General features: G+C 41.4%; 1 protein-coding gene across 4 annotated transcripts in view; it reads left to right on the top strand.

Moving 5' to 3' along the window:
• The window catches only part of LOC135520766 (acyl-CoA-binding domain-containing protein 7-like), a 93,261-nt gene that overhangs the window by 41,459 nt on the left and 38,068 nt on the right, over positions 1 to 13,734 (top strand). The window contains exons 1-13 of one of the 4 annotated variants that reach the window (XM_064946541.1): positions 2,546 to 3,035; positions 5,874 to 5,993; positions 6,092 to 6,216; positions 6,383 to 6,564; positions 7,278 to 7,402; positions 9,484 to 9,592; positions 9,691 to 9,784; positions 9,942 to 10,067; positions 12,010 to 12,111; positions 12,271 to 12,354; positions 12,476 to 12,583; positions 12,795 to 12,925; positions 13,547 to 13,670. In XM_064946541.1, the coding sequence (XP_064802613.1) occupies positions 5,879 to 5,993; positions 6,092 to 6,216; positions 6,383 to 6,564; positions 7,278 to 7,402; positions 9,484 to 9,592; positions 9,691 to 9,784; positions 9,942 to 10,067; positions 12,010 to 12,111; positions 12,271 to 12,354; positions 12,476 to 12,583; positions 12,795 to 12,925; positions 13,547 to 13,670 (1,425 nt within the window). In that variant the 5' untranslated portion in view covers positions 2,546 to 3,035; positions 5,874 to 5,878. Of the gene's footprint in view, positions 1 to 2,545; positions 3,036 to 5,836; positions 5,994 to 6,091; positions 6,217 to 6,382; positions 6,565 to 7,277; positions 7,403 to 9,483; positions 9,593 to 9,690; positions 9,785 to 9,941; positions 10,068 to 12,009; positions 12,112 to 12,270; positions 12,355 to 12,475; positions 12,584 to 12,794; positions 12,926 to 13,546; positions 13,671 to 13,734 lie in introns of those variants that run through there. The other 3 variants (XM_064946542.1, XM_064946545.1, XM_064946543.1) reach the window with 3 other exon arrangements.

The raw sequence follows: 13,734 nt of genomic DNA, 5'->3' as shown, positions 1-13,734 counted from the left end.
ATGTTGAGTAATCAAGGTGACAGACAGTGACACATTCAAAACTGCCTTCCACACCCTTGCCTGCATTTAACTGATCTAGGGCGTAATCATTAGTCCAACAGTTGCAAATGAGAGTTTCTATTGAACAAACTCAGGTATGTTTATCTTCGTTTCATTTGTTTCTGTTTAAGAAATGTTTTTCAACAGAATCAGCGGAATGAATACACCCCGGATCACACGCAAACACAGTTCACTTTCATAGCAGCCACAGGAAAACAGCATGATCACTTTGCTCGTTGTATATACAGTACCAGTCAAAGTTTGGACACACCTACTCATTCAAGGGTTTTTCTTTATTTTTACTATTTTCTACATTGTAGAATAGTAGTGAAGACATCAAAACTATGAAATAACACATATGGGATCATGAAATAACCAAATAAGTGTTAAATAAATCAATATATATATTTTATATTAGAGATTCTTCAAAGTAGCCACCCTTTGCCTTGATGACAGCTTTGCACACTCTTGGCATTCTTTCAACCAGCTTCATGAGTTAGTCACCTGGAATGCATTTCAATTAACATGACAGTTTAGCAGTTACACCGGCGGGCCATGGTGGCAATAAATTAATCAAACTAAAAGCTTACCTTAACTTGGAAGAGTTCCAGTTTTCGATAGCTATAGCCAGCTCGCTAACATAGCATCCCTCTCTGTTTGAGCCGGGTGGTTGAGTAGGCTAACTATGTGAAGGTAACAAAAAAATACAACCAAATACAGTGGGGAGAAAAAGTATTTGATACACTGCCGATTTTGCAGGTTTTCCTACTTACAAAACATGTAGAGGTCTGTAATTTTTATCATAGGTACACTTCAACTGTGTGAGACGGAATCTAAAACAAAAATCCAGAAAATCACATTGTATGATTTTTAAGTAATCTCTACTGCACCTGCTGTCTTTAACTCTGAATGATCAGCTATGAAAAGCCAACTGATATTTACTCCTGAGGTGTTGACCTGTTGCACCCTCTACAACCACACGGAATGGCCCAAAATACTAGCAACAGTGTGTGAAAACCTTGTGAAGACTTACAGAAAACGTTTGACCTCTGTCATTGCCAACAAAGGGTATATAACAAAGTATTGAGAAAAACTTTTGTTATTGACCAAATATTTATTTTCCACCATAATTTGCAAATAAATTCATAAAAAATCCGACAATGTGATTTTCTAGATTTTTTCCCCTCATTTTGTCTGTCGTAGTTGAAGTGTACCTATGATGAAAATTACAGGCCTCTCTCATCTTTTTAAGTGGGAGAACTTGCACAATTGGTGGCTGACTAAATACTTTTTGCCCCACTGAAAATAAATTTGAATGATTGATTTATGTACTTGTTTTTATTTATACACTACAGTTCAACAGTTTGGGGTCACTCAGAAATGTCATTGTTCTTGAAAGAAAAGCAATTTTTTGGATCCATTAAAATAACATAAAATTGATCAGAAAGACAGTGTAGACATAGTTAATGTTGTAATTGACTATTGTAGCTGGAAACGGCATATTTAATGGAATATCTTAATAGGCGTACAGAGGCCCATTATCAGCAACCATCACTCCTGTGTTCCAATGGCACATTGTGTTAGCTAATCCAAGTTTATAACTTAAAAAAGCTAATTGATCATTAGAAAACCCTTTTGCAATTATGTTAGCACAACTGAAAACTGTTGTCCTGATTAAAGAAGCAATAAAACTGGCTTTCTTTAGACTCATTGAGTATCTGGAGCATCAGTATTTGTGGGTTCAATTACAGGCTCAAAATGTCCAGAAACAAAAACCTTTATTCTGAAACTAGTCAGTTTATTATTGTTCTGAGAAATGAAGGCTATTCCATGCCAGAATTTGCCAAGAAACTGAATATATTTTAAAATTATAAACTTGGATTAGTGAACACAACGTGCCATTGGAACACAGGAGTGATGGTTGCTGATAATGGGCCTCTGTATGAATATGTAGATATGTCATTAACATGTTTTCCTGTTTCTAGCTACAATAGTCATTTACAGCAATAACAATTTCTATAATATTTCTGATCAATTTAATGTTATTTTAATGGACAATTTTTTTAATTTTCTTTCAAAAACAAGTACATTTCGAAGTGACCCCAAATTTTTGAATGGCAGTGTGTGTTTTGAAAGAAAATACTTTTTTTTGTTTTGTTTTTACTAATACACAGTTATGGTACGACCCATTGCGCATTAAATGTGTGACGTAGCCTTAAAGTGATGCAGTTTCTAATCTGTATGGTGCCATGACCATCACTGTTCACAGTTTGTGATGTTTCATATACACTGTAATGGCAGGTAATGCACCAGGATCTAATGCTGACAATGCACCATCTAAAAGTGCAACCGCACAAGAATGCATGCACATCTGCCCTCATGTAAAGATCAAACAACTATTTTAAGAGTAGTGTGTTTTAGTAGTCTCACAATAGATATCCATGAAGAATGAAAAGCCAAGTCACGTGTAATAATACCACCACTTCTCTCTTCCGGGTGTTGGCAGTCAGTTAACTGTGGTTGACTAGATGGGATACAGCTTTTGTCAGAATTGACTTTTCGTAGCAGGTTAGGAGAATTAGTTTAATATTAGGAAAAAGGTCCGAGTTAGCTAAAATGCCCAAATAAACACACGTTTGGCGTTAGTTTGACAAAAGCTGTAGCCCTTCTAGCCATGACCTCTTACTGGGTGAAAGGTGATGAGAAGCGCTGCATACCCCACGAGCGGAGCAACAACACAAACTACCGCAAGCGCCTTTCTCTACAGTCTAGTTTAGAAAATAGCTGCAACATCATTTTTATTTTGAATGGACGGACGAAGACAACTTTCCACATATTGGAATTTGCAGAATATCGCAAAGTACTAAAGTGTTTGTGGGATTAAGCTGCTTCGATCGGATTGAAAACTGAAACGTACCTACATTCGAGCCGTGAAAACAATGCAACGGCCTCAGGGGCCAACTATTTTATAGCTAGCTAGTGCACTTGTTTCTGCAGTAAGTAGAACTGACTTGTATATCTAATCAATTGTAAAATCAATCTAATCAATTATAAAAGTGCGTATTAATGCGATTAATGCGAACACGGCTGCGCCGCCTCGGCAAATATGGAATTTGATCTCCAATAATAAAAGTCTCGCTTCTAGCCTGCGAGTCTAGCTATCTGGACAATTACATGTTTATGTGGAATTACTCTGATACCATACAACCAAATCGGAGTATGTTAAACTTTGAAATCAATGGTTTTTGTTTGGCATACATTTTAAAGTGAAGTGTCAGAATAACCAGAGTCTCAGAGTAATTCCCGCTACAATGGAATTGCCCAGCTACAAATTCTACAACTATCTTTGTAGATAATTGGGGTACATTGATCCAAAGGGGTAGTTAACTTTAGATTTAAAAAAAATGGAATTTCACCAAGGCATGAATTTTATTGGTTTCATGATGCTTGTGTCTAAACCAAAGGAAATTATTTTAAGATTGTTCTATAAAAATGCAAACTCAGCTCCATCATTCATTGAATCAGGTGAACCCACTGATATTGCCAACTACTTTAATGATTTTTGGCAATATTAGCAAATTTAGTCATGACATGCCAACAGACACTACACATCCAAGTATAATTGACCAAATGAAAGACAAGCATTGTAATTTTGAATTCTGCAATATGAGTGTGGAAGAGGAACAAATTATTGTTGTCTGTCAACAATGACAAGACACCGGGGTCTGACAATTTGGATGGAAAATTACTGAGGAAAATAGTGGATGGTATTGCCACTCCTATTTGCCATATCTTCAATGTAATCCTACTAGAAAGTGTGTGCCCTCAAGCCTGGAAGGAAGTAAAAGTCATTCTGCTTCCCAAGAATACTAAAGCCCCCTTTACTGGCTCAAATAGCTGACCAATCAGCCTGTTACCAACCCATAGTAAACTTCTGGAAAACATTTTTTGAATTAGAGGTTGATGCCTCTGGAATGTATACACTGATTGAGTAAGTTAGTGTTATGGAGATTGTACTCCTATTAGAGAAACGGTGAGAAAGACAGTTCCTCAGTTTAGGGTTCTTTAATGTTGATTGGATAATAACAATGTTTGCAGTTCTGTTCCATGTCACTCAGCTGGTATTATCCAATTAATTGTCCATTTATACAAACAAGATGTGATCTGGAAATAATAAACATGAATACAATGGCATCAGTACCAAGATAATTACATTCATTTAGCAATAACAAACAAGATATTCAGCTCTCATGTTATAATAATCCAATGACTGAAACAAAAATACAAGTGGCTAGCAACATCAGGCTAACCAGCTAACAATGACAGGTGGAAATGTAGGTAACAATGTTAGATAGGGAGCATTAAAACAAGACACCTAATGCTGTAATAATTACAAAAATATTCTTTAACTATTGACAACTTCGTCAGGAAAACATATACATTACAGTTTTGGTATTCACACACGGTGATGAATACATTGGTCAGACAGAAAATAATGTCCAAAACTGAGATTTGTGTTCACAGCAATAGGTTGCCAGCTGCATTTGGTAATGAACTAAACACAGTTTGTGATAGCTGTGATGTCATCACTGAATTCTTAAAGGGACAGGCTTTCTTACATTGTTTGACCAGATACAAGGCTATTTTACAGGAAACAAATTGCCAACAGACTTTCAGCATGCTTATAGGGAAAGACATTCAACAAGCACTTGCAGAATGCATGCATCGAGGGCCTCCCGGGTGGTGCAGTGGTTAAGGGCCACCAGAGACTCTGGGTTCGCACCCAGGCTCTGTCGGGACCGGGAGGTCCGTGGGGCTACGCACAATTGGCCCAGCGTCGTCCGGGTTAGCAAGGGCTTGGCCGGTATGGATATCCTTGACTCATCGCGCACCAGCAACTCCTGTGACGGGGCGGGCGTAGTGCGCGCTAACCAAGGTTGCCAGGTGCACGGTGTTTCCTCCGACACATTGGTGCGCCTGGCTTCCGGGTTGGATGCGCGCTGTGTTAAGAAGCAGTGCGACTTGGTTGGGTTGTGTATCGGAGGACGCATGACTTTCAACCTTCGTCTCTCCTGAGCCCGTACGGGAGTTGTAGCGATGAGACAAGATAGTAACTATTAAAAACAATTGGACACCACGAAATTGGGGAGAAAAAGGGGTAAAAGAAAAAAAGAATGCATGCATCGCGTGCAGGTACTTCCTTCTGTCTTGTGCACGTGTTGATGAGAAAACAAATTGTGATAACCACATATAGACCCGCGTTTTGAATTCGGTTTAATAATACATAAAATTATTTAATTTCGACCAGCTGATGGACGATCGACAGAGTAGGTTCAAATGAAGTTTATTCAACATACTGACTTGTAAAGAAACTGTTTCAATTTGATTTTAATCTAAAAGTGAGACGAGTGGGGGCTTGTCCAGTCCACACTTGGATTCGTAGTGTCTACCAGGCTAGGGGACAGTACGTCAATGGCTAACCGGGTGTTTTGGTATTGTAGGTGACACCATGGCAAATCAGGTGTTGTATTATTGTAGGTAACAACATGGCTAACCAGGTGTTTTGGTATTGTAGGTTACAACATGGCTAGCCAGGTGTTTGGGTGCTGTAGGTGACAACATGGCTAACCAGGTGTTTTGGTATTGTAGGTTACAACATGGCTAACCAGAAGTTTTGGTATTGTAGGTTACAACAAGGCTAGCCAGGTGTTTGGGTGCTGTAGGTGACAACATGGCTAACCAGGTGTTTTGGTATTGTAGGTGACAACATGGCTAACCAGGTGTTTTGGTATTGTAGGTGACAACATGGCTAACCAGGTGTTTTGGTGCTGTAGGTGACATGACCAACCAGGTGTCAGACGTTCCCACTGAGCGGACGTTCCAGTACCAGCATAGCCTGCCTCCTCTCCCTGTACCGTCTCTAGAGGGGAGCCTCGCCAAGTACCTGGATGCAGGTGAGATGCCAGCTGCATGTGAGACAGAGAAGCGCCATTAGCATGGACCCTGGATGAAAATGTGTCTAGTTACTGAAATGTCTGTGTGTATTTTCCAGTGCGGCCATTTGCTACAGAGGAGGAGTACCAGGTGACTGCAGCCGTAGTGAAGAGGTTTGGAGAGGGCATCGGCAAAGACCTGCACCAAAAACTACTGCAGAGAGCCAGGACACGCAGGAACTGGGTACACACACTCAATACACTGCACAGCTAGAACCTGTGGGAACTGTTCACACACCATGCTTGACCCTGAGCAACTACAAAAGGAAATCTTTGAGTGTTTTAAATACTGCAGTCATTATGGTGTCTCCCTTCAGTGTTTCATATTATATTGTGTGTGTTTCCCCTAGTTGGAGGAGTGGTGGTTGGATGCAGCCTATCTGGAATTGCGTTACCCCTCCCAGTTGAATGTGAACTTCGGAGGTCCTGCACCCTACCTAGAGCACTGCTGGCCCCCTACAGAGGGAGTACAGCTACAGAGGACCAGCATAAGCATGTGGCACACACTACAGTACTGGGACCTGCTTCGCACGTAAGATACTCACATTGAGTGTACAAAACATGGTTTTTCCATGACAGACTGACCAGGTGAAAGCTATAATCCCTTATTGATGTCACCTGTTAAATCCACTTCAATCAGTGTATATGAAGGGGAGGAGACAGGTTAAAGAAGGATTTTAAACCTTGAGATAATTGAGACATGGATTGTGTATGTATGTGTGTCATTCAGAAGTTGAATGACAGGTTATATCAAATATTTAAGTGCCCTTTGAACGGGGAGTCAACATAGGCCAGCATCCCTGTGGAACGCTTTCGACACCTTGTAGAGTCCATGCTTCAACGAATTGAGGCTGTTCTGAGGGCAAAAGGGCATGCAACTCAATATTAGGAAGGTGTTCCTAATGTTTTGTACACTCCGTGTATATATATTAAGGTTACACACGCATCACAACTACTTCTACCAGACTCTTCCGATTGCTAAATAATGCACAATTTAAACACTTGCCCTCCAATCCCCCCCTTCCCAAAACACGTGTTTTTATTTAACTATAAATTCTTCCTGTATTATAGTTGTTTAAAATATTTATTCTATTCTACTGAGCCAGTTACTTTATGTTTATATTATTATATTTTATTTCTTATTGTTGTTCCGTTGTCGAGAAGGAACCTGCAACTAAGCATTTAGTTGGACAGTGTCCCTAAACACACACGATCTATACACACTCTGACTGTGGTCCCCGACAGGGAGAGGCTGGACCCTCATAAAGCTGGTAATGTGGTGTTGGATATGGACCAGTTCAGAATGCTGTTCTGTACATGTAAAGTTCCTGGAGTCACCAAGGATACCATCATCAACTACTTTAAGACAGGTAGGTGTCCCCCCCCACGACACCACCATGCAATATGATGTTTGTGGTTTGTTTTTGTGTGTAGTACTCTGTTATTTATTTAGCTGTGTTTATGTGTGTGTGTGTTTGGATGTGTGTATTGATTACTTTAAGACATGAAGGTCAGTCAATTTGGAACATTTCAAGAACGTTGAATGTTTCTTCAAGTGCAGTCACAAAAACCATCAAGCTCTATGATGAAACTGGCTCATGAGGACCGCCACAGGAAATGAAGACCCAGAATTACCTCTGTTGCAGAGGATACGTTCATTAGAGTTACCAGCCTCAGAAAATGCAGCCCAAATAAATGCTTCAGAGTTCAAGTAACAGACACCTCAACATCAACTGTTCAGAGTAGACTGTCTGAATCAGGTCTTCATGGTTGAATTGCTGCAAAGAAACCACTGCTAAAGGACACCAATAAGAAGAAGAGACTTGCTTGGGCCAACGAAACAGGAGCAATGGACATAAAACCGGTGAAAATCTGTCCTTTGGTCTGATGAGTCCAGATTTGAGATTTTGGGTTCCAACATCTGTGTCTTTGTGAGATGCAGAGTAGGTGAACAGATGATCTCTGCATGTGGGGTTCCCACCGTGAAGCATGGAGGAGTAGGTGTGATTGTGTGGGGGTGCTTTGCTGGTGACACTCAGAGATTTATTTAGAATTCAAGGCACACTTAACCAGCATGGCTACCACAGCATTCTGCATCGATACGCCATCCCATCTGGTTTGACTATAGTTTGTTTTTCAAAAGGACAATGACCCAACACATCAGGACAATGACCCAAAATAAGTGCTATTTGAGTAAGGAGAGTGATGGAGCGATGCATCAGATGACCTGGCCTCCACAATCACCCGACCTAACCCAATTGAGATGGTTTGGGATCATTTGGACTGCAGAGTGAAGGAAAGCAGCCAAAATAATGTCTGCGGGTATAACAGAACTGATATTGCAGGTGAAACCCTGAGGAAAATCAAACCAGGAAGTGGCTTCTATTTTGAAAACTACATGTTCCATAGCCTGCCTTTGCTCCATTTAAAGGGATATCAACCAGATTCATTTTCCTATCGCTTCCTCAGGGTGTCAACAGTCTTTATACATAGTTTGCTTTTACATACATGCTTTTATTGGCCAGGTGCCAGTAGCGTTTTGAATGCGCAACAGAGTTTGGGCAGCCATTGCCTTTCCCTCTCCTACTGAAAAAGAGTTGCGGTTGATATATTATCGATTATATATTTTAAAAACAACCTGAGAATTGATTATAAAAAAACGTTTGACATGTTTCTGTGGACATTACGGATACTATTTGGAATTTGTCTGCGTTGTCGTGACCGCTTTTTCCTGTTGATTTCTGAACATAACACGCCAAACAAACTGAGGTATTTTGGATATAACAATAATCTTTATGAAACAAAAGGAACAGTTATTGTGTAACTGGGAGTCTCGTGAGTGAAAACATCCGAAGATCAAAGGTAACCGATTAATTTGATTGCTTTTCTGATTTTCGTGACCAAGCTACTTGATGCTAGGTGTTCATAATGTTTTGTCGAGCGACCGATAAACTTACACAAGCGCTTTCGCTGTAATTTTCAAAATCTGACACGACAGGTGGATTAACAAAAGGCTAAGCTGTGTTTTGCTATATTACACTTGTAATTTCATGAATATAAATATTTTTAGTAATATTATTTGAATGTGGTGCTATGCAATTCAGCAGTTGTTGATGAAAATTATCCCGTTAACGGGATGGCAGCCATAAGAAGTTTTAACTGTTGGAAAAGCATTCCAGGTGAAGCTGGTTGAGAGAATACCAAGAGTGTGCAACGCTGTCATCAAGGCAAAGAGTGGCTACTTTGAAGAACCTTAAATATAAAATATAGTTTGATTTGTTTAACACTTTTTTGGTTACAACATGTGTCATTTCATAGTTTTGATGTCTTCACTATTATCCTACAATGTAGAAAATTGTAAAAAAAAAATAAGTAAAACCCTGGAATGAGTAGGTGTGTCCAATCTTTTGACTGGTGCTGTATGTATTGATTTTTTTTCTGTGTGTTGTAGAGAGCGAGGGTCCATGCCCCTCCCACGTGGTGGTGATGTGTAAGGGGCGTTTCTTCTCGTTTGATGCAGTGTGTGACGGACACATTCTTACCCCTCCAGAGCTGCTCAGGTATTCTGGCCGGTGGATATTTAGGTATATTTGTGTGCATATGCATATATTTGCATGTATTTATATGTCTGTGTGTGTGTGTGTGTGTGTGTGTGTAGGCAGCTGACCCATGTGAAGCAGTGTTGTGAGGAGGAGCCTGCAGGTGACGGAATCGCCGCTCTCACCTCAGAGGAGAGGACACGCTGGGCTAAGGTGTGTGTGTGATGTTGGCTGTGCAGAACAGACATCACCATGCACTAAACGTGTCTCTCTCTCGTGTCTCTCTTTTAACTTTCTCTGTCTCTCTCATCTTTCTCTGTCTCTCTTTCTATTCATTTTTAATTCAATTTAAGGGTCTGTGTGTCTGTAGGCCAGGGAGTATCTGATGGGTATAGATCCAGCCAATAAGACCGTCTTAGAGACCATCCAGAGCAGTTTGTTTGTGGTTTCACTGGACGATGCTAAACCCTACGCTACTGCAGAGAACTACACACCAGTACGTACACAAACACACACACACCCTCTCACACACTGTAGACAGACATTTGCAATAGCAAGTTGAGTTTGTAAAGGTAAAGAGTAAACTAAAGTCCAGGATGCGGTCAAAGTAAAATGCAAAGGATAAATAATTAGCACCAGAGGCTAAAAAGCTAACTTTCAGTCAAACAATGATAGCAGTGGGACTTCTGCCGCTTTGGGATGTTGTCCAGTACAGAGAGGGAGATCTTTTTAAGTTGTGTGTAAGCATTTAAGCAGGTTACACATGTTTTGATTGTATGCAAAGATACTGTGGGGCAAAGTATTTAGTCAGCCACCAATTGTGCAAGTTCTCCCACTTAAAAAGATGATTTTTTAGGATTTTTTATGAATTTATTTGCAAATTATTGTGGAAAATAAGTATTTGGTTACCTACAAACAAGCAAGATTTCTGGCTCTCACAGACCTGTAACTTCTTCTTTAAGAGGCTCCTCTGTCCTCCACTCGTTACCTGTATTAATGGCACCTGTTTGAACTTGTTATCAGTATAAAAGACACCTGTCCACAACCTCAAACAGTCACACTCCAAACTCCACTATGGCCAAGACCAAAGAGCTGTCAAAGGACACCAGAAACAAAATTGTAGACCTGCACCAGGCTGGGAAGACTGAATCTGCAATAGGTAAGCAGCTTGGTTTGAAGAAATCAACTGTGGGAGCAATTATTAGAAAATTGAAGACATACAAGACCACTGATAATCTCCCTAGATCTGGGGCTCCATGCAAGATCTCACCCCGTGGGGTCAAAATGATCACAAGAACGGTGAGCAAAAATCCCAGAACCATACGGGGGGACCTAGTGAATGACCTGCAGAGAGCTGGGACGAAAGTAACAAAGCCTACCATCAGTAACACACTACGCCGCCAGGGACTCAAATCCTGCAGTGCCAGACGTGTCCCCCTGCTTAAGCCAGTACATGTCCAGGCCCGTCTGAAGTTTGCTAGAGAGCATTTGGATGATCCAGAAGAAGATTGGGAGAATGTCATATGGTCAGATGAAACCAAAATAGAACTTTTTGGTAAAAACTCAACTCGGCGTGTTTGGAGGACAAAGAATGCTGAGTTGCATCCAAAGAACACCATACCTACTGTGAAGCATGGGGGTGGAAACATCATGCTTTTGGGCTGTTTTTCTGCAAAGGGACCAGGATGACTGATCCATGTAAAGGAAAGAATGAATGGGGCCATGCATCGTGAGATTTTGAGTGAAAACCTCCTTCCATCAGCAAGGGCATTGAAGATGAAACGTGGCTGGGTCTTTCAGAATGACAATGATCCCAAACACACCGCCCGGGCAACGAAGGAGTGGCTTCGTAAGAAGCATTTCAAGGTCCTGGAGTGGCCTAGCCTGTCTCCAGATCTCAACCCCATAGAAAATCTTTGGAGGGAGTTGAAAGTCCGTGTTGCCCAGCAACAGCCCCAAAACATTACTGCTTTCGAGGAGATCTGCATGGAGGAATGGGCCAAAATACCAGCAACAGTGTGTGAAAACCTTGTGAAGACTTACAGAAAACGTTTGACCTCTGTCATTGCCAACAAAGGGTATATAACAAAATATTGAGATAAACTTTTGTTATTGACCAAATACTTATTTTCCACCATAATTTGCAAATAAATTCATTAAAAATCCTACAATGTGATTTTCTGGATTTTTCCCCCTCATTTTGTCTGTCATAGTTGAAGTGTACCTATGATGAAAAGTACAGGCCTCTCATCTTTTTAAGTGGGAGAACTTGCACAATTGGTAGCTGACTAAATACTTTTTTGCTCCACGGTATGTCTGGATATGACCTCTGAGTCATCGTCTTGCATCCTGGTTGGCCCCTACAACACACACATACACCACAGACAACCATACCATTCTAAGTGTGGTATAATCTGATCTTTGACCTTTGCCCCCAGGTGTCCCTGGAGGTGCTGACAGGAGACCCCACCATCCGCTGGGGAGACAAGTCCTACAACTCCATCTCCTTTGCCGACGGAACCTTCGGATCCATCTGTGACGTGAGTTACTGTGTGTGTTTTTTGTTATATGAGAGGGTGGTGGCGGTTGAGAGTTAGAAAAATAAGATTTGAGATAACAATACTCCTGTTAGCAGTAGTGTAATGATGTTTTGTTGTGAGTGTGCTCCTATATATGGTAATTGCTGGTGTGTGTTGCAGCATGCCCCATTTGAAGGCATGGTGCTGGTAACTCACTGTTACTATGTGGATCAGCAGCTCAAAGCTACAGACGGAAAGTGGAAGGTAAATACCGTTTCTATTGAACTTATTTTAGGTGACTGTATATCTTGTTTGTCCTTAATTCCAAGTACCTTACTTTCACTGTAAGCAAACAGTATAATCTGTATTGTGTGTGTCAATGTAGGGCTCTGAGACAGTGCGACCTATGCCTCTTCCTGAAGAGATGGTCTTCACTGTGGATGACAGAGTCAGGAGTGACGTTGCACATGCCAAGCAACAGTACTTTGAGACTGTGAGCACACACACACACACACACACACACACACACACACACACACACACGACTCATGTGCATCTCCCTGGTCGTCAGATTGGACCATCACAGGTGTTGTGTTCTTCACAAACTCACCCTCACAGGCCCTTACTCTCCCCACCACACACACACACACAACTCTAATCTGTGTGATATTTGGTTTGACAGACACCTGTGTGTGTGTCTCCAGACTCAGGACTTGCAGGTGGTGTGTTATGCATTCACCTCGTTTGGGAAAGCAGCCATCAAACAGAGGAAGCTCCACCCAGACACCTTCATACAACTGGCCCTTCAGCTGGCTTATTACAGACAGCATGGGAGGTAATACCATCCATCCAGTCAGGGCCGGTTCTAGCCTTTTGGGGGCCCTAAGCGAGATTTCGTTGGGGCCTAAGCTAGGCCATAGGGTGTAGAGACATTATCTTCAGTTTTAAAGCTAATTTCTTGTAATTCTACACATTTTGCCGTGACTTATGCCATGTTAATGATGATAGAGTGAGTGACTAACAAAATCAATAGGGGCCCCCTGGAGGTCAGGGCCCCTAGACACCCTGGTCGGGGTTCAGCCATGATTACAAGTTTAGATAGCTGGCTAGACTAACTTACCAATTTAAGAAATGTTAGAAGACATGGTGAATTGATTGACTGCCAGAGCATAACAAGAGAGAAATTGCTGGTGTAGAACCTCATTTCGACCTTGTAACTGGGGTATTCTACTATTCTAATTTGGGGTGAGGTTGAGGGCGGCCTGGGGCCCTAAGCAACGCCTTATATTCTCTTATGCTTGGAGCCTGCCCTGCATCCACTATCCATCCAATTAATCCATCCATCCACCCAACATTCATCCATGCACCCACCAGCCCATCCATCAACTTCATCCATCCTTCCTCCCTAATATTCTCTCCATAACTGATGATTGATGATAATCCCCCCGGGTCCCAGGTTAGGTAGTTGCTATGAGACAGCGATGACGAGAAGGTTCTACCATGGCAGGACTGAGACCATGAGGCCCTGTACCCTGGAGGCACAGAACTGGTGCCATACCATGCTCCTCCCTGCAGCCAGCGTAAGTGTGAGAGTGTGTGTGTATCCAGTAAACGATTAGTTCTTCATATATTGTCATGCCATAC

Source organism: Oncorhynchus masou, chromosome 29 (assembly GCF_036934945.1).
Source record: "Oncorhynchus masou masou isolate Uvic2021 chromosome 29, UVic_Omas_1.1, whole genome shotgun sequence".
NCBI classification, from domain to species: domain Eukaryota; kingdom Metazoa; phylum Chordata; class Actinopteri; order Salmoniformes; family Salmonidae; genus Oncorhynchus; species Oncorhynchus masou.
Note: the sequence above shows the minus strand (reverse complement) of the source record. Positions and strands in the feature narration are given on the sequence as shown.